Source organism: Corvus hawaiiensis, chromosome 3 (assembly GCF_020740725.1).
Source record: "Corvus hawaiiensis isolate bCorHaw1 chromosome 3, bCorHaw1.pri.cur, whole genome shotgun sequence".
Taxonomy (NCBI): domain Eukaryota; kingdom Metazoa; phylum Chordata; class Aves; order Passeriformes; family Corvidae; genus Corvus; species Corvus hawaiiensis.
The window spans coordinates 104,578,016-104,605,274 of record NC_063215.1 but is presented as its reverse complement, the minus strand read 5'-3'; the positions used below and the strand labels follow the sequence as shown (position 1 = coordinate 104,605,274).

The window sequence follows — 27,259 nt, the reverse complement described above, 5'->3', positions numbered from 1 at the left end:
TGCTGAACTTGCCTTGCAGAAGGGGGTGGAGTAGGAAAAGCATTAGGCCTATTTTCTCCTGGATCACTGGTTTCTATGATTTGAAGGAGACCTTGCTCACCCTGGTATAAAATATGAGTAACTCACCAGCTAACTTGCATTTAAGCAGACCAGGAACAATGTATTAAGTGAAAGTGTGGAAAACTGATCCAGCCTTTTTAACTTATGCCATACCATCTTCAATCTCTACAAAGCTTAATACAAGCATTTAAAATTTTCCCTGACTTCACGGAGCTGCATCTGTGTATGAAAGAATGTGAGCCTTCCTTGAAAACTGGTGTAAGACAAGCAAGATCCCTGGAGCTGAAGGTAGGTATTCAGGATTATTTTAAAAGCTACCTATCCTGTGTACCAACAGATAGTTAGTAGCAATAAAATGCCAGTAGCATTAACAGAAGTGTTCTGAACAGGAATGTCATCCCTTTATCAAGCCAGAAAAGACATGCCCTCTCTTTAAGCCCCTACCAAATACAGCCTTTGTCTCATTCTGGGAAGTTCAGATTTGAGCTATTTTTGTTCCCCAGCTATTGTGCTAATACTCTTCCTGAGTGTTCTGTTGAAGTTTCAAAAGGCATGAAAACTGTTTAACTTTCTTCTTTAATGTGGAAAAGAATTGTCCTAATTTCTGTCCCTGTGTGATTTGGGTGGGCAAGCAAGAATGAAATGGCAAATGCACCAAATGAGGACTTAAGCAGGATGGGGAAATGAGGGCATTTAGCATGTAAAGGGTTAAGGCACCTTCTCTGCTAACCGTGGTAGGTAGCACTGCCATGAAGTAGGAGGGCTGCTGCAGAGCACAACAGTGAGAACACCTGTATTTCAGGAAAGGAACCCCATTTCCAATGCTGGGAAAGCAGACCACCAGCTGAACTGAAGCCACAGTTGCTACAGTGCATGGAATGGATGGTGCAGGGTGTAGTCACTGTCTGGGCTGCATCCTTAGATACTGTACCTGGTGGGACTGCTGAAGGAAAGGATCATCTCTGTGCTCACACCTTGGGCTCCTCCAGGCTAGCAATCTCAGAAGTGTCTAAGAGTTGATGGGAAAGTGAACCTGCAGTGCTGGTTCTTAGCACTGCTGGGCCTGAAGGCAAACCCCAAAATTTTCCCTGCACACTAGCACAGAGCACACTGAAATTACTCTGCTGTGCTTCCACTGAGGCTTTCCAAGCACTTCTTTAGGCATCAGGAGCACGACAGAGCAGAAGAGTGCCATTAGCCCTATTTTACAGATAGGAGTTGAATAATTTGCTCAGGGTCAAATGAAGGGCTTAACCTGGATGTCTGGAGCGTCTCTCAATCAGTCACTCCTTCCAGAGGCTCGTTAATTGCTGGTGTCTCCCTCTTAGTTGCACTCTGGTACGTGTCAGTCAGGATGTTCTGCCACCAGTGGGTCTCTCTGTCCAGACACAGATGTAGATAGCAGAGGTTAGATTATGCAGTCCTGCTCAAATGGTCTCTGGAATTGGATTGATAGCCACAACAAAGCAGGAAAAGGGTCAGTCAGCATCCAAAGGTAGCAACAATCCTGCTTTCCTGTGCTGGTTTTGGCTTTTGGTTTTTGAAGTCACAACATCCCTGCAGACTGACTGCTAGAAGTAAATTGTCATGACTATCTGTGAATCATTGTCTGGCAAGTGGATGGAGGTTATGAGTTTGTCCATTTGCCACACAGGCACTCAGAAACACCCTGCAGCTTTCCATGTCTCCGTCCCACACCTTGCTGTGTTTTGGAGTAGCAAGGCAGGAGGCCAGGAAGCCAGAACAAGTACTGGGTTTCAGGGCAGTGAAAGAAAACACGGTGTCTTGGGGATGATGCCAGGCTAGGGCAAGGTGGCTCACTGCTCTCCAGCTCTGTGAGACATGGCGATGCCCTGCCAAAAGCTGGGGCAATGGCTGAGTTTGGCAGCACACTTTGCCATTGACCAGCAGAACTATGATGACTAGTGTTAATTCTTAGTTCCAGTAAAGTGTTCAGAAATAACCCTGTTTCCCCCATGTTCTCTGGCTCCAGCCCGCCTTCCTGCTTAGAACAACTCTGCCCAAACTGTTCAGATAACCCTTCTGTCCTTGGCAAAAGGCTTTTCAGAGCAGCTAAATGCAGGCAAAGGACTTGTTTCTGTTTGCCTAGCTTCAAAATTAATTTGCCATGTTTGTCCAGGGGGTGAATTGCTTTGCCAGTTAACATCTGTAACGTGAATCCTGGCTGGAAGCTACAAAGAACTGAGCCTTTCCACTTGTCCATGCAGGATCGATTGAGGTACATGTAAACAATCAGGTGCCAAGGCGAGAGAGCAAAACACCAAACTATGCAAGCCAATGCAATTTACAATGAGCAGAAACAACTGATCTGTCTAGCCCAGACAAAGAAGAATTACAGACTGGGTAATGTTTAACTGAGTCCAACAGAAAAACAGAAATGCCATATTCTTGAGGTACACAGCTGCTAGTCAGGCTGCTGTATTCTTCATCTCGTTCAAAATGGCTTTGCTCAACACTCATAAAAAGCACTGTTGTGCAACACAATTTGAACTGGCAAGTATAATATTGTGAATGTTTTACTATATCAATTGCTAAGGTGGCAGGGGCAACAGTGCCTGTCCTTGCCCTGCACTGTCCCACACACTACCCAAAGACAAGGACTGGTATCCTTTTCTTCCATTTAGTGCTTGTATCTGCAGCCTCTTCACCTGGCACTGTCCTTCTCTTAACGTACTCCACCCCCACGGGCTCGTCTCCAATTCCCAAAGCACCCAGTACCCACTTGGCACCCACGTGGTGAAGTTTGGAGCAGAGGTGGGTGTCACGAGGCACAGCCATGCCTGACGTGGTGCTGTTTTTATGGTGTTTTCATGGCACAGCCCTTTCTGGCAGTCTCCTGTCACTGAGGAACATGATGTGGCTTAGGCTTGTTGTGGCTTGTCACCACCTCACCCTGACAGTAGCACCTAGTTTTGTTTTATTTCATCACCTAAAGTGAGAAAAAGAATCCATGTACCTATATGCAAATTTCCAGTTGTGAGAACACAATTGCAACCCTTCTTCTTCCCTGGTTGGAGAGAAAATCATGTTATCCAGCATGCTGAGCATGTGTGTGAGGGTGGAGGAGAGGAGCAAACCCCAGTGAATGACAATGAGGCTGTGATCTGCCTCACATCCCAGAGAAGAGAAATCCAGGAGCATACTGTTTAAAATGCCTGAAAAGTAGAATTGTTACCTTTGAGAGATAACTCTGGCATTGTTGGGCCTGCACCCACCTCCTGTTAAGAGTTCAGTCTTGTACACAGTTAATGCCCTGGAGGCGTACAGTATGAACCACAAAAACCCTGTCCAGAGCCACTGCAGCCTGTTTGGGATAGGTAATAGCAGGAGACAAGAAATGATTGGGTCCTAAGCTTTGCTACAAATGCTACCAAAAGGGCCTCTCAGGCTCTTCCCTGTGGACCCATGGAGATAATAAATCACCTCAGTGGTCTGACACCCTTCATCCTTCCTTCCCCAAAGCAGCCCCTTTCTGGGTGATATGGAAAGGAGGGAGGTGTGAGCAGGGGCACAGAGAGGCAAGGAAAAACGTAGGGGGCAAAGGGGAGGTTTTTGTGTCTTCTTCACCCTCCCTTTTTCTCAGTCAGGGGACAAGACAGCCCTTGAGCAGTCCCCTCTCCTCCACAGAACCTGACAGCCACCTCTGCTCACCTCCTCCCAGCCAGGGGTCTTGGGAGCCCCCAGCAGTCCCACTGGCATTCCCTGCCCTCTCCAGTTGTGCAGAGCAAGGCTGCTCACTGAAAACTCCAGAAGGAAAATAGGGGCATGGGAATCATGAAATTTCTCTGTGGTGACCAGTGACATGATCTGAGGGAATGGCATAAAGTCATGCTAGGGGGGGGTTTAGATTAGATACGAGGAAAAAGTTCTTCAGCCAGAGGGTTGTTGGGGACTGGAACAGGCTCCCCAGGGCAGTGGTCACAGCATCAAGCCTGATAGAATCCAAGAGGTGTTTCTCAATGCTCTCAGGCACATGGTGTGACTCTTGGGGTGTCCTGTGCAGAAGCCCAGAAGTTGGACTCAATGATCCTTGTGGGTCTCTTCCAACTCAGCATATTCTGTGATTCTAGGAAACATCTATCCTGCTCCCTGCACTGTATCTTCCTCTTGGACAGAAAATATTCATCTTGAGAACTGCCACACCACCTCCTTCTGACAGCACTAAATCATCTTAAAAATAAAGTGCTAACTGAAATGGCATCTTGTCTCTGTCCCCTTGCAGTGAGTGGAGAAAGAAAAGGACAAGTGCAATGAATGCCAGAATGCTTTGGGATGAAAATACACAGTTCAGAAAACAGAGCAGTACTAAGCCTAACAAAAATAGCTCATCATTTGGATCCTATGATGATATTGGATGTGCATCTACCACTGACTGAGTCAGAGAGATCCCATTTCTCCCTGAGAGCTCTTGCTCTCATTCTTGGCCATAAAGCCATATAAATGACATATGGTACATACAGCGTCACCTGCCAAAGTTTTGAAATACCTACAAGCTAAGTACTACAGCCAAGCCACCTGTCCAGTGACTTCCACTTGAGTTGTTCCACTTCATCATCCCTATATTATTATGTTGATGTGATGTGAACGCCATAAATCGACGTAGTCAGAGAAGACATTCCATCTGCCCTGAAAAAATTACCCTCTAGAGAAGATGAGTGAACACAAGGCAAAACCCCCCAAGAGGTAGCTCATCCGAGCCTCAGAAGTTGCTTGGAGAAGGACTGAGGGAAACAATTCCAGAGCAGCTTTTGCTTTGTGGTTAGCTGTATGAACATGAGAGAAGGATGGTCATGTATATTAGAGATTCCTAGAATCATTAAGGTTGGAAAAGACCTCCAAGTTCATCGAGTTCAACCATACATACTGTGGTTGGAGAAACAGCTTGGGCCTGTCCTATGCAAGAGAATTTCTGAGTGTTCTCTGGACAGCCTGGATACATGTCAACCTAATTACATGACCAATCACTGCTTAATTGAGGCTCCATTAACTTTTTTTCTGCAGGTCAGTAGTCTGCCTACTAATTTTCTGTTGCAATGGAGCCCTTCTTACTGCAGGGCCCAAAGATCCTTCCAGGCTCTGGTTCTGTTTTCCTGTTTGTAGAAGTTTAGCCCTTCTGGCTCATTCCTCTCCGTGTTCCTCTCTGGGAACGTGTCCCACTTTGTACAAGGCTTTGAGGAAGTCAGCTTTCATCAAGTGCTTCAGTCAGCATCAGCACTGGCAGAGGTTTATTTGGGTGTTCCCTGCATCCAATAAACGGTGAGCTGATCGCTGGTGAGCAAACAGACTCCTCTCAGAACTAACAGTGGACAGGAGGAGGAAGGCAATCCCAGCCAAAGGCTGACAAGGGACCCTGCTGGAAGTCAAAGCCAGAAAGCCTTGGCCTCGCCCTTCCCGGTGCCCTTCTTGCTGCTGCTACCCCAGGCCAGCAGCAGAGCTGTTTATGTGATGCCTTTTCTTGGTCTTAAAAGGCATCATATGCACCCCATGAAATTGCACCATTAAGCCCTACATTACCTAAATATCAACAAGCAGCATGAGGTGAGGATAGGATGGCACAACTAAAGCATCTGCTGTGGAGGCAGGACTTCCAGCTGCTACATCAAGCCTTCCCACAGACCTGCAAAATTAGGATATTTTGAGAATTCAATAATCTTGAACAAACCATTTTAACATTAGTAGGGAGAAGCCTCTGGAGGAGTGTGACTCCCACACTAGTTAACTTGTAACTATTAGTTATAATTTAAATTTATTATAATTTTCACTATATTTATATATGAGGATAGATAATAGTAGTATTTATAGCTTTATAATAATATTACTATAATCAAATTGATCATGCTTTTATTATAATTTACTAAAGGACTGATTTGTATACTCCTCATAGTTGTAAGTTTCTTGCTAGAAACACTCACAGAAATGTTTCTAGATAAGGCAGTGACTATGTTCAAATTTGACTGAATAGAACACTACCGAACAAGCTGTAAGAAGTAAATGACACCTGTATTGCCAAAAATGTGTTTTAGCTGATTTATTCTTAATGTTCACTTCTTGTTCTGATAGCTAATCAAGAGACTCCTCGAAGTCTAGGAACTTGCTTTTTCACAGGACTGCTTTGGCTTGCTCTGAAAATTCAGCTCTGTAGTGCACATACCTCCAAAAGAGTGCAGGTATATGACACAAAAATTACATGAGATTTAGACACTGATGCAAAACTTATTCATCTGCAACAACCTCATTCTGCTGTCACATCACACTGGAGGCAATAAAGCACCGATGGATGTCAATGTTTAGGTATTTACAAAGAAGTTTCATAGAATCATAGAACAGTTTGGGTTGGAAGGGACCTTATAGTTCATCTAGTTCCAACCCCCTGCCATGGGCAGGGACACACCTCCCACTAGATCAGGTTGCTCGGAGCTCCATCCAACCCAGCCTTGAACACTTCCAGGGATGGGGCAGCCCCAGCTTCTCTGGGCAGCCTGTGCCAGTGCCTCAGCACCCTTACAGTAAAGAATTTCTTCTTAATATCTATCCTAAACCTGCTCTCTTTTAGTCTGAATCCGTTTCCCCTTGTCTTGTCCCTACAGGCCCTTGTAAAAAGGGCTTCTCTATAGGGACTAGATTTCTTCCCTCTACCCTGCTTGGAAGGGCTTTATGTTTGCAATAGCACATTTAGCAGATCAGTTCCCACACAAACCCTGCACAGATTCAGTGCCTGGATGAAGCAGGCGTCACTTTCACCTACACTGCTTTGGTGGAGGGCACAAAACCAGAATGGGGCAGCCTGGGCTCATCCCCACAGGATTCCTGTCCACATCTCCTGCCTCTGAACAAGGCAGAGTTTGCACGAGGCCAGACTGCATATTTGTCTGGGATTTGGATGGGACTGGAGGAGTGCTCCATGCTCATTTCCTCTTGCTGAACTTTCCCATTAAATAGTAAGAATATGAGCAAGGCTGGAGAGAGAAGGCAAGAGCATGCATAATGATTAGGGTCCCAGTGTGAGGGTGGGGTGCTCTAAGTCTTCACAAGCAGAGAGGGAACCTGAATTGGAATGCCCCAAAGCCCACAGGAACAGCCAACAATGAGGCTGTTACCTAAACCACCAACACCTGTCCTGAAGAAAAGGATGACTCCCTGGTCTATTTTTCAAGTACAACACTGCTCCTTCTTTTTTTCAGGACTGAAGGCTGTAAATCTCATAATTGGTAGCACTAAAGCAATCCTAAATACTGACATAATTTTTTCTCTATTACCATTTTTCTTCAGTTTACAGGGAGATCTGCAATGGAACAGCTCTCCCAGTGCTTCACGTACATCATGTTCAACTTTTTATTCAGGACTGGGGACAAAGTAGGCAACCATTCCCACAAAAATTAGCCTCTGGATTCTGGATTGAATCCTGGGTGTCCTGTCCCTATTCCCCCTAAGAACTAAAACGTAATAAAGAGGGACATACACTATTTTTCCCAGCAGCTTCAGTCCAGCTTTCGATCCTACCTCTTTGCACTCCAGACTGGGTGGGAATACAGGCACTTCTCTCTAAGTACAGAAAGAGCTAGCCCAGAGCTCAAGTTCAATGGGTCTTTCAAGGCTGCAGAAAGCCTGGCAAGAGGAGGTGTGATGCAAATTGAACAGCAGTGGCAGAAATATCCAATGGTTTACCACGTGTGAATAAAGGGAACCAGCCAGGCCTGTCTTTGAGAGATGGGGAGAGCTTCATCCTGCACTTGTTCTGCCTCCATCTCCAACTATGACATCCTGCTCATGCAGCAACCCTCCAGTTCTCCGTGCTCAGCACAGTGAGTAAGACACGTTTCACAATTAAAGCTGAGCTGATGCAAGCAAAGTGACGTTACACAGAAACTGAGCACTGACATCCAAATTCAGTACAGGAATAGATAAAAATGTCATTAGAAAAGACACCTGAAACTTATCTCTTTGTAGATGAGGGCATATATGATCTTTCCTTTATTAAAAGTAGTATGAAATTAACCACAAATAGAACAATTAATTTGTGTGAATTTCCACAGGTGTGAGTATTGAAATTAAGAAAACTAGGCATTTTTTTGACAAAACTTTTCAAGGCTGGTATCTTATTGCAGTCATGTTTTTGCTTCATCTACACTTTGAGTCTCCATCCCCTTATCCAACATCAAAGTGTCGTGCTTGCCCTTTTCATTTCAGATATATTGTGCCTGCACACAGCCCGTGTGTTGAGCATTTAATTCAATAATGTGCCTTCCCCAGGGAACTCTTTCTTTTTTCACCTTTCAAATTCAAATCCAGCCTCTCCAGTCCTGACTGGGGCTGGCTTCTAATTCGATAATGTTTGGGTGATGAGTTTTGCTAAATTCATTTGTAGCTGTCTGTTCAGTGCCTTGCAGAGACCTCCTCATGGTCTACCTGGGAAGCTGAGAGGGGCTTGGGTGAGATGCAAATATTTTTGGTTTTTTTTTTAAAAACATGAAGGAATATGTGTAATACTTGAACAATATTTTGTCTGATCATAAATACCAGCCAAACAATCTTTCATCTGAGCAGCTGGAGATAATAATTGTCTCCCTCCATGGAGGAGGGCAACTTTGGCACTAGCAGGTTGGCAGTAATATTCACGGGTTTTGTAGAGTTAAACCCCTCTGGACACTTACAGCAGACCATTTCTCCATTTTCCTTCCTCACAAATCTACAGCATCCGCAGCTCCTACTGACTTAGATAGAGGTCCTTTTTGGTGTGGATTTAAGTGCTCAATTCAAGTTACTAGTTAGCTGAAAAGGTTGGCTAAAGCAAGCAATTGACAATGGTGAAATTAAAGCTCGGGGCTGTTTGTTGGTCACTCCTGCCAAGTTATGCTACAACTAGAGAAGAATTATGAATCCTGTTTGGTTTAGGAAGGAATGAATGATTCAATCTCCAAACCTCATCCAAATGTACTCCTGCACTGATGCAGCCATGTGGCAAATGCACCATAAAGACTATATTGTTATTTTTCAGACGGGAAAGTTGCTGACAGAAGCGGGCGCTTTCCAGAGCATCCAGACAAGCACAGAGCTGGCAGTTGCTGTGAGCCCCTTGCAGCCTCTGTGAGACGCCACATCCCTGGGATCGACCTGAAGGGAACAACGCACTCGATCTGTTTCCAACGTGTATACGAGCATTTCCCAACAACATGAATAATTCCCAATGCCTACGTGAGCCGTTTTGTGACGATGCTTTGAAAAAAGACAGAGGCAGCCACAAACAAAGGTTTCCCGGACACGGAGCGCCTCGAATTGGGAGTTGGTCCCTTCACCTGGCATTTCCCTGGAGCCCGTCGGGCGCGGGGCTCCTGCCCATCTCCTCATGCATATTAACAGAGACTGTGGAACTCCCTGGGCAGCGACAGCCCGGCCTCCCCGAGCCCACCTCAGGCGCGGGGTGCGAGCGCTGCCCACGCCGTCCTTTCCCACCGCGGGACCACCCTCCCCCACCCCGCCAGCCGGGACCGCGGCGAGACGCCGCCACCTCCGGCTGACACCACGACCGGGTCGGTGCCCGTTCGCTGCAGAAGCCCAGCCCGGGGGGCGAGCCAGCCCAGCGCCGACAGACGGCGGAGGCCGCCGCCCCGCTCGCAGCACACGCTCCTCACGCCTCGCCCCGCTCCCCGCGCCCCCCCCGCCCGCCGCCGCACGGACCTCACGGGCCTCACGTCCCCCTGCAGCCGCCGCGCGCGCCGCGACGGGCCCGCCCCGCATTGGGCGGAGCCCCGCGCGAGCCCGCCGGCCATTGGCGGAGGCGCGGGGCGCACGGGCTCCGCCAATGGGAGCGCGGCGGGGGCGGGGCGCGCGGCCGGGCCGCGGCCGGGGGCGGCGGTAAACAGGCGTGCGGGCCCGGGCCGCAGCCGTCGAGCGCAGCGGAGCCGAGCCGGGCCGGGCGAGGCGAGGCGAGGCGAGGCGAGGCGAGGCGAGGCGAGGCGGTGGCCGTTGGGCTGTGCCGTGCCGTGCCGTGCCGGGGTATGGGAAGTAGCCGCGGCGGCGGAGGGAACGGGCCGGGCCGGCGGCAGAGTGGGGGCAGCGGAGCACCCGGCAGTGGCCGTGCCCCCGGCTGTGGTAGTACCCCCGGCTGTGGCAGTGCCTCGGCAGTGGGAGTTCGTCCGTTGCGGTGCTGGGGAGCGGTGCGGGAAGGGATGCGGGTGATGGCGGTGGCGGTGCTGCTGTGGGGGGGACGCCCGTGCCTGGTGTGGTGCCTCGGCCCAGGGGTCGCTCGCCCGGGGCGCATTCCCCGTCGGGGGAACGTGTGCGGGGTCCGGCGGGCGATGGCGGCCTCGGGGCAGCTGGGCTGCCCCCGGGCAGGAGGCGCCCGGGGCTGCGGCCTTCCCGTGCCCTTGGCCGCCGCGGCGCGTCCCGCCGGGGTGAGAGCGGGGCCGGCCGGGTCCCGCCTCCTGCCCGCGGGGAGCCCTGCGCTCGGCAGCGCCGGGCCGGCAGCGGGGCTGGCGCCTCAGCGCACCCGGGCAGGTGCGCGGGCTGAGCCGGCAGTGCCGCCCAAGAGTGCTCAGGGAAAAGGGTGGAATCCGCCGTTCCGTTCCGTAGGGAATGCGCCTTGCCCAAGGACATCACGGAAATCTGGTGCTGTGCTGCTTTCCAGGTTGCGCCGGCGTGGAGCCTCACCCCTCTCTGTCGCTGGGAGCGATCCGTGCACCTGGTTGGAGATGGATGTAAAATAAAGCTGTTTTTTAAGCTTTGCGTGTGGCTGAAGTGGGGATAAAAAAAAGCCACACAGTGAGCCTCCTGGCTGTGGTAAGGTGCCTGAGGAAATAATCTGTCTTTTTACAGGCAAACAGGCTTGTAAAGTCTTTGTAACAAAGTGAGCAGTAACTGATGGGGAGATACTTAGTTTTAAACAGACACCGAACAAGCTACCTATAAATAACTACAAATATGAAAGTTTGGCTTGTATAATGTTGTTTTCATGGTTACTGACCATTCTGATTTTTGGAGGACTGTATCATAAGAAATAACAATGTTTCTGATAGCCCAACAAGATTATGTTCCACCCAGCAGGAATGTAGGTGGGGAGATTCTCTGTATTCCCCTCTGTGCAATGAAAATCCAGACTTTGTGGTCAGTGTTATGAAAGGAAATGAAAGCTTTTCTTTCAATAACTGAAAGTATTGTTTTCCTAAAAAGAATTAACCTAACAATTTCTGATTTTTGTTTCTGTGTTGCTTGTCTTTAAATTAGATTGTCTCGTTGCACTCGGGTGTATTAATTGAGCATATGCAAAATAAGTCTTGGCACTGGGTGCAGAACGATAGTGGCTAAAGTCAACAGTAGCTCAAGACTTCAGGAGGGATTAAGAAATTGTTCCTTATACAGACTGAATGCAGATCGGTGTCTAAGGGAATATTGGTATATTTACATTTCTCTGCTGTGTGATAAGAACATTCATATGTTACCAGAAGGAGTTTAGCTGCAGTTCACAGGAACTGCAGCTAGCAAGAGCAAGCAAGAATCTTCTTGCTCTTAGACTAGGAGAGTTCATTTTGTATTTTGTAAATGTTTTTTTCATTGCTGTTAGTTAGCAGTGACCTTGGTAACCTTTAATAAGATACGTTTAGAATAAACAGTTTTGTATTGTCCAGTCTTACTCGAAATGGGGAAAAAAATGGCTGACCTGCTGTGCTTTGACAGTGTCTCCCTTTTAATAATGAAGGAGTGAGATCAGTAGAAGAAAAGGCCACATGTGGGGAACTGCCTCGTGCCTTTACTGTCTGAGTGCTGATCACCTTGTTTCACTCCTGCCAAGGGGAATTCTGTGCTGGCCAGTGCGGCTCTGGTTAATTCATTTGTGATAGCTAACACAAGTTGATAATAGCTCAATGCATCCATGCAGCAAGAACAGAACTTTTTTTGGCTTGTAGTCCTTTTACAGGCAAGTGGTGGTCTGTTGTTTCACAGCCTGTTTGTCAGGCTGTATTATTTTTCTGGAATCTGAGAGGGGACAAGGGATAGGAGCTGAATTCCTGCTTCTTAATTTTTTATGTTGAAACTAGTTGACTACTTATGGAGTTGGGATTTTTTTAGGTAGAGATTGGTTTATTTTTTTTCTGTCTGCGTTTGTTTTTTCTTTATTGTTTTAACCAGGGTTCCAGGGATGGTGTGTGTCTCATGGTCTGTTATCTTGTGTGTCAATGTGCATGGTATAAATTGTTTGATCCAGGTGGCTTGCCAAATGCATCTCAGGACTTGGCTTGGTGCATGAATAAGCATTTCTCTTTTTCCTTAAATCTGTATTACTGGGTGAACAGTCCAGCCTAGGATGGAGGTAGTGAGTCTGAAGCAGTATTCAGGAATCACATCTCCAGTGTCATGTAGGTCTTGTCTTCTCCCTCTAAAACTGCTAAAGAAAGAAGTCTGGAAGAGGAGGTTTTTTTGCCTTATGGAGTTGTATATTCTGGAACAGAGCAGCTTTAGGAGAAGAATAGCTTTTCTTTCAGCTTGTTTTATAAAAGTGCTAAAAGTGCTGCCCTGTTCTCTGAGTGCCTGCTCTTCTTCAGGACCTGAAGAAGAAAATTGGTTATTTGCATTGGAGCTAAGATGCAAGCTGGCAGTGAAGCACAGTAGTTTGAGGGCGTGAGTTCGATCACTGTCTGCTTTCCCGCCCAGCAGTGAAAGCTCATTTTATAGGCACATTCCTATCTTCACATTCAATTTTTTATCTTTAGCTTCTCAATTTTTTAGATGCCACTTGTTTTGTTCCTTTCACCTCCCCTTCCCCCCCATACAGTAGATGGCAAAGTTAAATCAATCTGAGCTGGTGGCAAAGACCAAGAAATAACAGGATACACAAGTTTTTCCCTTTCTTTGCACAGTTGTGTTTCTGCACTTTATTTTAATGGCTTTTGTGCTTTGTCAGTCAGTAGAGGTGTAGAGCTAAATGAAGCATGTTCAGTTCCAGCTATTCAGTCTCTGAAATGTTCTGTGAGCTTCTTGCAGCATAGAAAATGACATTACTTGCTTGGAAAAACTTAGCTGTCAGTCTGTGGAGCTGGCTTTCGGAAACTTTCCAAGTTCATATGTCTGCTTAAACAAGTCTGCATGCATATCCAGAGTTTAAAAAATAGGTGTTTTTTTCTGGAAGCTGCATAAGACTGTGTCTTTTTCTTAAAGACTCTGTAGATTCTGTATGTAGAGACACCGGGAAGGACGATCTGCTTATGGTCTGTATGATCCTAGAGCTGTTTTGTGATGTGCAGGTGGTAACTTCCACTTACAAAGTTCTCTTACTGTGTTTGTTTTGCCTCTGTAGTTTGTCCTGGTTTTCTGTGTAGATTAGATCTTTATGTGGCCCCTTTCATTACTATTCATGCCTCCTTTTAAACTAGTTGCATGCCTTGGTTTTCTTCTGGGTCTGCTGAACAAATGAACTATAAAAGGGCTTGGGGCAGTGTTCTGAAATGTCACAGCTCTTGTGTTGTCTGGATTGTGCCATTTGGAAGGATTAAATCCTCTTCGTAATTTGATATGGTCAAAGTGGTCATCAAGAGAGTAGTCGGGATTAGGGAAGAGATGGAAGGGAGAACGACTGGGCAGTAAACTGCATGTGGCTTGAGTGTTTCCTTTAGAGGACCCTTCTGAAATCAGTAAGCCTAGCATCTTACATTGCATAGCAAAGCTTTGTGGGGCATGGCCTTTCAGAATTCACTCTGGGAGTTTGGGGATTTTCAAAGGGAACTGTATAAGCTGCAAAAAGATTTGGTTTTTCTAGTTTGGAAAGGCAGTATGTTTATATTATGTAGAGTGTGTTTTCATTAAACCTGTACATAGAGAGAGTAAACAGTTGTAGATTACAGATTCTGTATCAGGTTTGAGAGCTTGCAGGTTAGGTTTAATTGTAAGTTTTGAGAAATATACAGCTCATTACTTTCATTTACCCTCAAAAGTACCTATGTGTGGGGAGCAGGAGCAGACAGAAATAACTTGTCTGTGGCAGAGCTGTCGTGCAGGAGTTGTTGCTTCTGATAGATCTGTTCCCCTGCAGCACAGAGATCAGTTTATGTCTTCTTGAGGTAGTCTTTTTTTGCCTATGGTCCTCTTCTTGCAAGGAGGTTTTGGGACAGCCAGAAAAAAGAAAGCTCCCACAGCCAGGGTGCTGGCATGTCAGGGGGCTATGAATAGACTAGGATGTGTTCTATGTTGCTAAATTGGAACCTCACCCCAGCTTCCAGGGCAAGGTTGGAAGCCTTGAGAGATCTATACAGATATGAGGGCGGGATCAGTGGCTGTGGTGTTTGCCTGCTGCTCACAGTGGTGGCAGAGGGGTTGTGCTTGGCACAGGGGGTGTGTTTGCCACCCAGAGAGACCTGCGGGGGCACAGCTTAGGGACTTGATAACAGGGACTCGGGGTGTGGTGTGCAAGGGTCTGTCCTGGTGTACACAAAGGGTGATGAGCAAAATACCTGCTTATACCTGAGGAAGAGCAGGTGTACAGCACAGTTACAGGTTGTGTCTAGTTCTTAGAAAGGGTCTGACGAGAAGCCGTTGCCAGCGTGGCATTTAATGATGACTGTTGGCAGTATATTGTTTAGGTGGTCAGCAAACCAAGGCTCTAAATCCTTGTTTTGGCTTTGATCTATAGAGGTTGGCATTTAGAGGACTCGTAGGGATAGGCTGTGTGCTGTAAGGGTCAGTGGACTATGGAGAGCCCTGGGATTCTGTTCCGGACCCCATGCCTGACAAGTGGTGTAAGTTTTGGTAGGTCACTTACTCTCTTCCCTCTAAAGTAGACAGCTGTGATATCAGTCCCCTTTCCTTAGCTTTTTGAGAGTTATAAGTGAAGAGGGGCGTGTGTTTAAATGCAAGGGGAAGAGCTGCTATTTTTCTCAAGACTTTTGCTTTAAGTAGTGCTGTACTTGAGTCTAAAGGAATCTGCACTTGTTTGTGAGTTATAGCACTTTATCGGTTTCCAGTGCCTAAATTGGACTTGTTGTGCTTTTGAAAAGTCAAAACTTCCAATAAAAACAATTGCAGTGTAACAGTGTATGCAAAAAAAAAAAAAATAGCTGCAAATTGATAATCTCCCTCATTTATACTTTATATTCTGATTCAGAGTACAAGACCAGTGGGGAGCTCTGTTGATTCCTGTGCAGAACTGTGCATCAGGCAGGGACTGGCTCCCTGTGCATCAGAGGGAGCTGAGCTTTGGTGGTCTCTTCTGCTCTAACTGCTGAAGTGACTGAGAGAATGGAGCTGCTCTGCAGACTTGGGGAAGGTGTTTGTAATGTTCAGATTTTGTTTGAAGCTCAGTGTTTGGATATGATCAGTGAAGAGCTTTAGTGTGACCTTTTTGTAAATACTGCTAGGTAGAGTTATTCCATATAGATGTAGGGGATTTGTCTTCTAAAGTAATGCTGTATGTTACTGTTGATGGGGTGACTTGGGAACTGTGCTTATGTGTAAACTTGCCATAAACCTAAATAAAGGTTTCATCTTGTAGTAGTTTTGTTTCTTAAGTACATGCTTCAAATACTGCATCTGCCAGAATCTCATATTAATCTGTGTGCTTGGAGGTCATGCTCCATTTTGATTTTAAGGCACTGTTGTCCTTGTTGCTGAGTGCATGATCCACGTGCGTGGGAAGTAACATTAATCCAGAGTCCACTCATAAGCATGGCCCACTGCGTAAATGGACAAGAAAACCCTTTTTTTTTTTTTTTGTCCTCTTATTCTTTTTCCCTTTCCTCTTGATAACAGAGGTAATACAAAGATTGTGTGTTTGGTATAGATACAACTCCAGATTGAAATCCATCCCAATGGCCCAAAACCTTTTGCCTTGCAAATGAGATAAATAGATTTTTTTTTCCCTATTATTTTGGGCCCCGTACTGCGGAGACTTAATTCTCAGGAGCAGACAGAAATCACATTCTTGGGGAAAAGTGAACAAGCAGTGACCTTAAAATCACAGCAACTGAGTTGGATCTACCTCAGTGTGACAGCAAACAACATGTGCACAGGACCAGATTTATTAGGGTATTATGTCAAGGCATATCAGAGGTGATGTGTAATGAGGCTTGTAACGTGCTCTCTTAATTGTGGTAAATCTTAATCGTGGGTAAATTATTTCTAGATCTTTGTGGATTTTTTCCATCTGTGTGTAGAAAGATGCTGTGTTAATTCCAGGTGTGTGGGCTGTGACTATGCTTTTGCATGTCCCCAGACATTGTCCAGAAAGAAGTAAACTGGGCTGTTGGTCCAGAGCATTCACTTTGCACGGATGTATCTGTGCCTAAAATAAAGCAGGCTGTGCTTACTTCTAAAGTGTCCAAGCATTCTTTTCACTCTTATGTGTGTCAAGCCATTTATGGGGAAAATTTGGTTTTGAACTAGCTGTCATTTGCCACAAATGAGTGCTAAGCCTTCTGAATTTTGGTGGAAAGAGGTATTTGTCTGCCAAGCAGCCCATTTTTATCAGTGTATGTACTGCTGTTGTAGTGATTAGGAAGCAAACCAGTCCGCCTGCCCTTCAAAGGTGTTTGTTTTAAATGGCATTGGCAAACTGCTTTGTGTAAGGGTGGTTGTAAAGCAGCTTTCAGAGACTTGATGAATTCAGCTTAAGGGGGCTTGAGTGCAAGCTACGGGCACGATCAAATATAGGGGTCCTCAGTTCTGTTATAGGTCACATCTTAAAAGACATTTCTTTTGGAGCTGCAATGTATAGGAGTTATGGGGAGGGGGAAGAATGAAGGATAAGCAAGGTGGATTTTCAGTTTGATTTAAAGGATGATGGCAACTTCTTTCTTTTAAAATGCTGGTTTTGTGCCCTGCATGGTTAAAATTTGGGTCAGCTGCAACCCAAGGAATCCAGCTAATGAAAACACATCTAGGTAGGGACCTGACAATCTGGTATCAAAGGAACTGGTGGGGAAGTGTGTGATGGAACTGAAAAAGGCCATGAATGAAAGGATCACATGAAAGGGTTGGTATGGCAACAAACATAAAAAGAAGTGAAAAAAAATCTGTAAAAGAACAGTTACAGAGCATCTTAATGAATAATAGTTATATTGAACTTAGTCTACTGTTGGTTCATGGCCATGGAACAATGTCCTGAGTATCTGGCCTTCTGCATCTTGTTTGTGGTGTTTATTATTTTTATTTCAGTATACTCTTGCCACACTTGCTCTGATGGTGTGGGTGGTTATAACACTGAAGCCAGGGTTTTAGTCCTTGTTTAGATACAGCTAAGATAACAGTGATTGTAATAAATGATAATGGAGAGAGGGAAGATGTAGAGGTTGCTTTCTCTTCCTGAAATGTGATACCTAATTATCTACCTTACTACCTGTCCAAACTAATATTATTCATTTTTGTTTCATTTATTTAAAATAAAAATTTAAGATAAAGAAGGCAGTTAAAACTGCAGACCTGAGAGGGGGAATATGGGCTGCTGTGAAACTGCTCTGGGTTTTGTTTCATTGTTTCTTCTTTGGTTGGTTGTTTTGTGTTATGTTGTTTTGTTTTCTAAATTATTCAGCAGTGTTTGGATGTTTGGCGTAGTGTTGATAGTAGAAGTAGTTCCCATAAAGTGAAAAATGCTGTGTTGTTGTGCACAGAAAGCTTCCAGAAATGTTTCTGCTATTTGTCTGCATGATTAGAAATCTTATGTTTAAACTTGGTCTGTCCTAAGACATTTCACTGTACAAGCATCTGGAAAAAAGCTCGTGGAGTCAGAAGCAGATCCGTGTGTCTGTAGGAGCACATATTAGCACACGGAAAAGAAAGGGAATGAATGGAAGAATGTGTTTTTAAAGCAGGACAAATGCATGATTTCTCCTCTGTTGCTTGTAGTGAGGCTCTTGGTGTCTGTTTTGACCTCTGATATGCTGCATATCTTGCTACACGTGCTTAAACCTTCAGTCCAATAATCCGGAATGTTGAAAAGGGGAGGAAACACTTGGCAGTCATTCACTCTAGAGGATGGTGGGTTGTGAGGCTGAGGACTGTTGCACACAGGAGCATCCCAGGCATTGGTTTAGTTTTGCTGTTACAGCAGGGCTCTGAATCAGGTGGCATCTAACCTGTAGAAGCCCCTCTTGCCTGCTGTGCAGACCTTGCCTGGTGTCCGAGGATGGCTTGGCTCGAGCTTCCTCGTGCTGGAAGGTGTTGGGGGTTTGTTCAACTGTGAGAAGCTTACTAAGCCACGTCTGTGACTCTGCCTATTTTTGGAAAAGGGCTCATGATCAACACTTGTCAGCCCTCTTCAGTCCAGGTTAGAGGCACTCTGACAGCTTCTGTAGACACAACTGACTTGTCCATGCTCTGTGCTAGCAGTGCCCCACTTCTCTAGAGCTAGATAAAGAATCCTCAGGGAGCAAGTCAGGTGTGATACAGACTTTGTACACTTGGACTAATTCCCTTTGGAACCACTCCCTAAATCTCTTTCTGATAGAGCTTGCTTATACTGTATTTATTGGTTTAGTAGGGTATGAATAGAACTTGTCTTAGGGGGAAAGAAAGAAAGAATGCTTTGCCTACTATCTGTGCTGGGTATTAACACAAGTGTAGTTGTTGGGTACAGTACCAGCCTTCTCAGAAGTGTGTGCTCCCTCTCTCTCAGGTTTTGTCTCTTGTCCTTGCTTGTGCTTATCGCTTTTTTCGTTGAAGAAAAAGGTAATTTTCCTAATGCTTGGTTATTTTTTTGTGTGTAGTCTTTTACCTTCTTGATTATCTTGCATATATTTTATTTAGAATAGCCTGTCCTTTGGCAGCACTGCATAGGAGCATGTTCCTGATGCTTCTGAGCTAACAGACCACTTACCTGGTACCTAGGTGGTTACAGCTGCTGTGCAGAGGAGGTGGGGCTGATACCATCGAAGTCAGAAGGATATGGGTAAGAGTGTGCCCAGTCCAGTGTCTTGTAGCCAAAACTGTGCAGGGCCATAGGTCCTCTTTGCTTGCTGATATATTTAGCAGTGGAGGATTGAATGAGTGTTGTGCAATGTATGTTTTCTACTTTTGGCTGCATTAGCTTCCTGAAATTTTGTTTGGAGATTTATTTCTTTTAAAAAATGCATATTTAGCATATCATAACTGTCACTTCATAACAAGGTCTTTGGTTGTTTTGGGGTAAAAGGAGTGTATAGTTTTACTACTGTTGATTAGTAAGAATACATGTTAAAAGTGGATTTTTTTTGTGTGTGTGTTGTCTAAATCTGTATTGGCTTACCTTTTGTTGCCCTTCTTGGGATGGAGGAAATGAACTTTTTTTGCACTCAAGCTTTCCTTGCTGTTAATACTTGTGATCACAAAAGCACTTATTTCTTAATAGTGGCAACCTTTGAATGGTCCCACTTCAGCTGGGACAGTACTGGGTTGTTGGCTGGTTTCTTTGCCTTATTTGAATTGCAGGGACAGCCTGCAAATAAAAGCTTTGAGTGAGATCCATGTGGAAATTTCCAGTGTGAAGATGTAGGGGTAGAAAAACACTTCCTGTTGACAGAGTAGATTTCCTTACCTGACAGGCAACTTTTGAGTTTAAAAGTGCATTATACAAGGTTAAAACAAATCATAGTGATTAAACTCGGAGAGATGCAGGAGTAACACTTCTTAGAGGTCTGGAGCATATGGATAGGTCTTGTAAGGAGAACCACAGAATAATGACCTAGGTGGGCTTGGTTTTTATTTTTACAGCTAATCTGTCATGCCCAGATTTGTTGTAAGTACTTGACTGTCCTTTTTACTTAACAAGTAAGTGTAACACTTTCTGGCTGCAGTGCTTGTTCCTGATTCTGATCACTGATAAAACAGTGGTTAAACAAATATCCCAGTAACTGGGCTTTATCCTGCATTTGCATAATAATGTCTCTCTGAAGATCTCTCTGTAATAATCTGTGCATTTCATGTGTGATTGCAGCAAAATTGTGTACTTAGACAGAAATTTAGCTTTAGCAGTCCATTCTTCTCCTTCATGACTGGTACAGCTGACATGTTTGAGACAGGCCTTGTGTTTCCTGAGAAGGTAACTGGATCCAGTTGCTTGTGGTCTGCAGTGTAATGCCTTGTGTACTGTTGACTCAGGACCCCTTGTGCCACATCAGTGTATTAACATTCATAGTTGAGTACATGTACACATTGACAGGTTATCTTCTAAAAATTAATTGATACCTGTGTACCTACCTAGGAAATAACTTCATATATGTGGCCTTAGACTAGTGCTCCATCCCTACTGCAGTCAGGACAATTTTTTTTCTCTTCAGATCATTACAGAGAATGCTGTGTAGGCAAAAGGTTGGACCTTAGTCAGCATCTTGTTCCAACTGCGTGCCTCTGTCTTCTGTGTCAGTAAAGATGGGAACATGTGCAGCTGAGCCAGTCCTGGCACCATGACCCTGTCTGTGCTTTAAAGGTATAGAAGATGAGTGAAATAAGCAGGTGAAAAATCTTCCCTGCAAAATGGTTTTGCACCCCAGCCACTGGATTTCTTTTGTGTGAACCACAGTGATGTAGGAGAGGCGGTGTCCTGAGCCTTAGTTTGGATCTAGGCTGAGCCAAAGGAGTCGATGGACATTAACTCTTGTCAGACACACTCTGTCCTGCATCCTGCAGAGTCCACTTCGTATTTGAAGACACTGAAATTGCACAGGCTGTTACAAATCTGAGATGGAGCCCCTTGAAAAGGAAGGGGGACTGAGTCAAAAGTTCAGCACTGTAGTGCAGCACTTTGCAAATGCTGTGATAGGCAGGTGTTGTGAGCATGCTTAAGTTTCCAGTTAAAAGCAGCAGAGTGAGCTACCAGTTGGGGATGGAGCAGACTGGGGAGCAGACTACTTTGGAGGATGGATGAAGCTTAATCATTGGTGTGGGAGTAAAGAAATTTGGCCATGTAAAATGAGCAGGCACAGCTCCAGGGCAGGAATGGAATGTGACAGTGGGCTTCATTGGTGCTATCAGGATCTGAGAACACGTTCCAGGGCCTCATAAAAATTAAAGGTCAAATGCTAATGTTTTTAATCCACTTTTAACATCTGGAAAGAATCAAGACCATCTTTGCAGTGTTACTGACATTTACCTGTCTTTGCTTTCCCTGGTCATTGGTAACTTGGATATTTGTGGGGAGTCCTGGTAAGGTCAGCTAAGTAGCTGTCACTCAGGCTGGCCTGGGTGCTGTCTGGGCTGCAGACAAGCTCCCATGGTGGCTGCTTGCCAAAGCAGGATGCCATTTCCCAGGGACGTGCTATCGACTCTCAGGTGATGTGAAACCTGTTGCAGATTTGTTCTTGACACCTTGTCTCCCTGCCCCCTCTCCCTTTTTATCTTTCAGCACAGAAAGACATCAGTCATGGCGGGTGATGCCATCATGGTCATGAGGGGCTTGACCAAGCTCAGTAAAGCGATCCTGGAAACCCAGGCAGGACAGCTTCGGCAGGTGCTCCTCGGGGGAGATGCAGTTACCATTGCGAAGACTCTCCAGGCCACTGCTGAGGAACAGTTCAGTTCTGCCTTGGGGAAAGTGCAGGTAAGCAAAACTCTTTGTGCACAGTCTAGTCTGATGTTTTGCTTTTTCTCCAGGTACTTTTTTGGTTTTGTTGTGCGAGTGTCTGTGAACTCACATCTTGATTGAGAGCCTAATTCTGAAGTGCGGGATTGATGATAATAATAATAATAATAATAATAATATTGCAATGCTCTGGGAATTCTTTGTAATCTATGGGGTGTGGAAGGTGCTTGGGCAGGAATGGGAGGGGAATGTTACTGCAGAGTGTTTCTGTTTCCATTACTGAGTGTTTAAGACATGCTGAATAAGAAAAGTGCTCTGTTAGTCTCATCTTGTCAAAGATCAAGCTCTTGCTAAGACTGTTCAGCAGCTTTGTTATTTAGAGTGTACTTTAAACTTCAGGCATTGATTTACCTCTCCTTGACTGAATGAAGGAGCTCTTTTAGAATGCATTGGATTTATCTCGGTGCTGCTGCCTTTCTTGGCAAAATTGGTGCACGTAATATTTTTCAGAGTGGCTCAGGGTCAGGTGTTTGCACGTTCACCACTTACAGCCCAGGCTGGATTTTCAGAACTGCCTTTCAAATGAGGAACATAAGGAAAGCCAGACAGCAGCTTCTCTCATCAGAGGTGGGGATAGATTTATAAGAGCTTCACATTTGCTGTGCTGCCATCTTTTGAAAGCAAGGGGCTTGTCTGTAGTACTTCTCTCTCATCATCCTTTAGAAAAGCGTGTGTAGCTCAGATGATGATTTTTGAAGCAGATACTAATGAATGGTTTTTGTGCAATGAGCTTAGACTATCATGGCAATCTATAGCTTCAGTCCTAGAATCTGGGCCTGTGTTTTCTTGGTTCTGGTTAAGCTTGCAGTAGAACTAACTTGTGTGTTTGCTTATGGGGATAGTGTTTTGTTATTGTCCTCCTCTTGCACCCGAGAGAGATAATATTCTCCTGTTTCTTTGCATGTTTCTCTGCACAAGAGAAGCCCGGTGAGCACAACTGCAGAATGCTTGCCCTGTGTTCTGTAAATGTATTGCAAGAGAAGCTGCTGCCAAAGCAGGGCTCAGTAAGAAATCTAAATGTACAGCATCTTCTGTTTTGAAGAGATGAAGATCTTTTACATTAAGTGGCAGAGTTTTAGCTGTCATGTTTCTAAAAATTTAAGTATGGAAGTAAGGAGGCCTTCTTGCTTGAAATCATTGGTCACTATTGTGGGCCACAGTCCCCATCTGTAAACATTTCTCCTCCCCTCCCCCGCTGCAATGTTGAGGTTCAGAATAGCATGAGACCTGCTGAATAACAGGAAAGACCATGTTCTGGTTTTTTTCTCTAAGGAAGGGAAATTTAATTAGTGTTTAGGAAAGAGCCTGAAATATGCTGCCTGCTTGCCTGACCACAGCAGGATTTAAAATCCTGTTGACTGCCTGTAATAGTCATCAGTTATTTTATGGTATTGCCACTGCTGAGATAGGTAACTAGTATATGTCAAGGAATAAGTGAACAGGACATAATGCTCTTCTGTTGGCTCTTATTTATTTATTTTTTGATTGAAAAATGTTAAGAAATATCTGGACTTTGTGGGGCAGCTTTTTCAAGGTTAGGACAGAAAAGAGAAAAGTGTCAGGAGAAGCTTGCCTGGAGTGTTGCTGTGCCCGATGCTGTTATCCTTGCTCCAGGCACAGAATTTTATTTATTTTGGGATGACAACACATAGTTTAGTGGTTGAATAATGGACTGTGTTTTGCAGTTGGTGGTGACATGGCATGAAAGGGTGAGCTTATTCTTCCTGTAAGTAGGTATCTGGTGTTGCTTCAGGTGGCTTTGGGCTTGGAAGTGCTCATGTTGTGTGAGTGGGGACAGGATGGGAGGAGAGAAAACTGAATGTTATGAGGTTCAGCTTTTTGTTATCCCTCCTAAGTACATCTTACATGATCTTGCAGCTCCCATCAGCTGTTGTTTCTGAGCAGTGCATTGTTTCTAGTGAACTCCACATTTAGTGACCCTTTCTGGCAGTGTATGTAAAAACAAGGTATCTCCAGTTAGGGATATTTGAGAAACTGTTAAAGAATTTGTCCCATCAGTGGAGTTAAAAGGTTGCCAGGGATTCCAAGCATCCTCATTGTCTCTTACTGTGAATGTCTGCAGTGTAGAGTCTCCAAGTGTCTACAGCTCCTTACTGTGGAGACATGACACCTAGCTGCATGGTCATCTCTGAGGACCATGGGTGGGTAGGGAGCAAGGTTTAAGATCTTTTCTTAAAGTATTTCTATTATTGTTTGCAGGAACTAGGCAGACAGCAGGAGAACTTTACTGACCTGGGTGAGGATTTTGGGAAAGACTATGACTTCTCAGCCCGAGAGCCATCAGATCCTCCAATGGACTTCTCCACTGCCCCTGGCAAGCCTCAGGAACACAGCGCTGAAGGCCCTGCTTACTCCTACACAACAAATGGACCTTTTAGAAACATTGATGAGACTGGAGATTCTGGCATTGGTCAGAAGCCTTTCCCTCCCAAAATGGATGCAAGGTTATTTGGAGGTGTTAGGGACCCTGGAAATCCTTTTGCTACTGCCTTTGGACAAAATAGGGCTTTTCACCAAGACCATTCCTCTGTTGGTGGATTAACAGCTGAAGATATTGATAAAGCCAGACAGGCCAAAACAGGTTCAGGGCAGAAACCCTACAAACAGATGGTATGTTGTTTTAATTAAGGATTCTCAGTGCTGTAGTTTCTATGCTGGATTGTCCTTACTCACCTTCTCCTCTGTTTCTCTCATTTCTTCCTCTCCTGCTATTCCCTTTTTGGGAGGCAGAAGAGGGAAGTGTCAGTGCTCATTATCCCTGTGATATTTGTTCTGTCAATAGCTTTTCAGTCTCTCTTTTCATACTTGCTCCCTCTGTCAGATAATCTGACGTGAGCAAATGTTTAAAAAGTGTATTTAGTCTTAGAATGGGACCTAAGGTCCTCACAGTGGAGGCTGTGGCTTTCTGTGTGGCGTCTTGCAGTTGTAGAAGTGGAGGCAATGTTGGCCTGAGCGTAACTAGATTGGAGAGTAGCATAGCTCACTATTGTTGCTTTAGTGCTTCATACCCTTGTGTGGGAGTGCAGAACCCACAGCAGAACTCACAGTGCAGATACTTGTCATCTGCTCTGACCTTGTGCCTCCTTCCCCACATCCAGTATCAGATGCCACTGTGGGCTCACTCACTCAGGGCATTGCTGTATACAGCCACTCCTGCTGCTGTGCGTGGAGGAACTGTCTACAGTCCTGTGAATCTGATGACCCTCCATGAGTTCGAATTCCATGTGTGGAAGGGAGTTCGGGTTAGCATTGTGCATCTTCTCCAAGTTCAAAATACAAGGGCTGCTGAGTTGAAAGTGAGAATAGGGTTTCCAAGCATGGTTATCAGCTCTTCTGTCTTTCCCACCCTCTTGTCCTCTCCTCTGCTCAGTGTGTGTTTCAGTTCATGGTGTGTCTGTTCTGCACTGTATTCCCTTGAAAATCCCCCAACAGATACAAGGCTCAGGTTCAAGGAAGGCTTTCTGCAGCATGGAATTGTTAGGTGCTCTGGGTTGTGCTCTGACTTTGCAGGTGTCTGACCATGTGCCCAGTTAATCTGTGGATTTCTTGGTTTGTTTTTTCCCCTCTCTCTCCACTGCAGCTCAGTGAGCGGGCCCGCGAGAGGAAGGTTCCTGTCACCAGGATCGGCCGACTCGCCAACTTCGGAGGTCAGTTTGCACTCCTGCGTTTGCCACAGCACTTGCAGTGCTGGTTAATGGCTGGCTGTGACAGGGCTCCTGCTCTGCAGCACCGGGTGGTTCCATTTGCTGGTTCAGCTTGCTAATAGGAAAGTGCCTTCCCACTAACAGCTTAGTTAGCTCAGAGCTTGATTTGGGCTTTTTCATTGTTCTTAAGAGTTTGGGGCAGATGATTTGGGGGTGCATAGTAGAGCTGCACATCTTCATGGTGACACATACAGTGTGGGCTGTGCTGTTTTAGTGGGAGAGTGAGGTGCAGGTTGTTCCCCAGCCTGTACAAATACCCTGGTTCTGCACATGTGATTGCACTTGGAGGAGACTCTCCCAGTCCTTACGGTGTGCTGTTACTGTCAAGCAGAGTCAGCTGCAGCAGCTGTTATTTCAAGTAATCTTCTCCCAATCTTACCCTTGCTACTTCTCTGAACAGTGTTTAAATATAAAACATATCTTCCTAGTATTCTTTTTTGAGCACGGGGAGATGATAACAGTCAAGGTTTGATTTACTTAGCCATTGCTTGTAGACCATTTTCTCCCAGGAAGGATGTAAATTCTGAGCTTGTAAAATCAAGCTAGCTGAAACCTAAATGAATTTTACATGCAGAGTGGGCCTTACTATGTCAAAAAGTAACTAAATATCTTAAGTAATATTGATAGATGATGCTTATTTAATGTCTTGTATCCAAAGCCATCAAAGGACTTAACGTGTTCCTGAGGAGAAAGGGACCAAAGTATTGCAGGTGGAGAGATGAACACAGCTAGTGCTACTTAGGTAATCATTAGGTGAGGAGTCTGTCTTTTGCTGTGGTTGGGTTTTCTTGTGACTGTAGTGTTTCGAGATGATATCTATCTAGGTTGTGAACAGTCTCCTGTGGCTCTTGTGATTCTCTTCCACAAAATTTGATAGAGAAGCACATGTACAAAGTAGACATCTTTGTGTTACGGATCCCAGAAGAAAGAAAAACAGCCTGTCAAATGTAGTTCAAATCAACTATTGTATAAAAAAACAATTATTCTTTCTCTGTGTGTCCTTTTGTTGGACTAATATGCACACTAGGAGTTGTTGGGGCAGGGGCTGATCCTATGCAGTGCAGGAATAAACAGCAAGTGAGTTTTGTGGTAAGTTTTTCATGCTTGTCAGATCTCTTTAACCCTGTAGTCTATTGCAGGCACTCTGGCTTTACAACATGCTTAGTATTTCTTAAAGGGAAGCAGGGTTCATGATCTGCTTTTTGGAGTAACATCACTTTAAAACTCACTGGGCTGTTTTCTTGAGCTCTAGTAGCACACAGGTCTCCATTCTAATCTAGCCTTGAATTTTATGACAAGTATCACAGCACTTTTTGCTGTCATCTTCTGGAGTTCACCTGTTGCTGCTTGCTGACAGCTGGTGGATGTGTTCACATCTTCTGTGAACTTTGGGTTCTAGTGCTGTTGCTTTATGTTCCAGCTTTTGGCACCCAAGGCTGTTGTGTGAGGGAAGGCTGACTCATGCTTCTAGGGAAGGTATAACCTGTCTTCTCCTAACCTCAAGGTAAAAACCAAAACAAATAGCCCCATCAGACCAAAACCACTAAGGGAGAGTAGGAAAGAGATTGTTTATAAGCAGCATCTCCAGACATACCTCTGTGTATAATTTTTTCTTTTTGTTCTTGCTCTTCTCTTCCAGCTGTCTGCTTTATATGATTAAAATGGCTGGCAAGACAGAGTGCTTGCTTTCAGAGTGCTTCTGCGGGAAAACTGTGTTGCAGAAATGGTGTTCAGATTCTCTGGTCTCTGCAATCTCTTGTTAGCATTCATTGCTTGTCTTTCCCTCTGAATTTTAATTTGCAACAGCAAAGAGAAACAGTACTGTCAGTACAGTGGCTTAGCAAACAACAATGTAGTCTATAGGTAGTTTATTTCAGTTTAAGATATCCTTTGGTAATGTTTTGGGACTTTTGACAAGGGC

General features: G+C 45.1%; 1 protein-coding gene and 1 long non-coding RNA gene across 4 annotated transcripts in view; one reads left to right on the top strand and one right to left on the bottom strand.

Moving 5' to 3' along the window:
* Positions 1 to 9,802, bottom strand: part of LOC125324127 — a 37,517-nt gene extending 27,715 nt beyond the window's left edge. For both annotated transcript variants that reach the window (XR_007202825.1, XR_007202824.1), the window contains exons 1-2: positions 9,757 to 9,802; positions 1,316 to 1,438 (exon numbers count right to left, since the gene is read on the bottom strand). This is a non-coding gene — a long non-coding RNA (uncharacterized LOC125324127). The remainder of the gene's footprint in view (positions 1 to 1,315; positions 1,439 to 9,756) is intronic.
* A 233-nt stretch (positions 9,803 to 10,035) lies between these two features.
* Positions 10,036 to 27,259, top strand: part of COQ8A (coenzyme Q8A) — a 42,992-nt gene continuing 25,768 nt past the window's right edge. Inside the window, exons 1-4 of one of the 2 annotated variants that reach the window (XM_048297425.1) lie at positions 10,036 to 10,074; positions 21,377 to 21,571; positions 23,834 to 24,244; positions 25,215 to 25,281. In XM_048297425.1, coding sequence (XP_048153382.1) covers positions 21,395 to 21,571; positions 23,834 to 24,244; positions 25,215 to 25,281 — 655 coding nt within the window. In that variant the 5' untranslated portion in view covers positions 10,036 to 10,074; positions 21,377 to 21,394. Of the gene's footprint in view, positions 10,075 to 18,817; positions 18,947 to 21,376; positions 21,572 to 23,833; positions 24,245 to 25,214; positions 25,282 to 27,259 lie in introns of those variants that run through there. The other variant, XM_048297424.1, reaches the window with a different exon arrangement.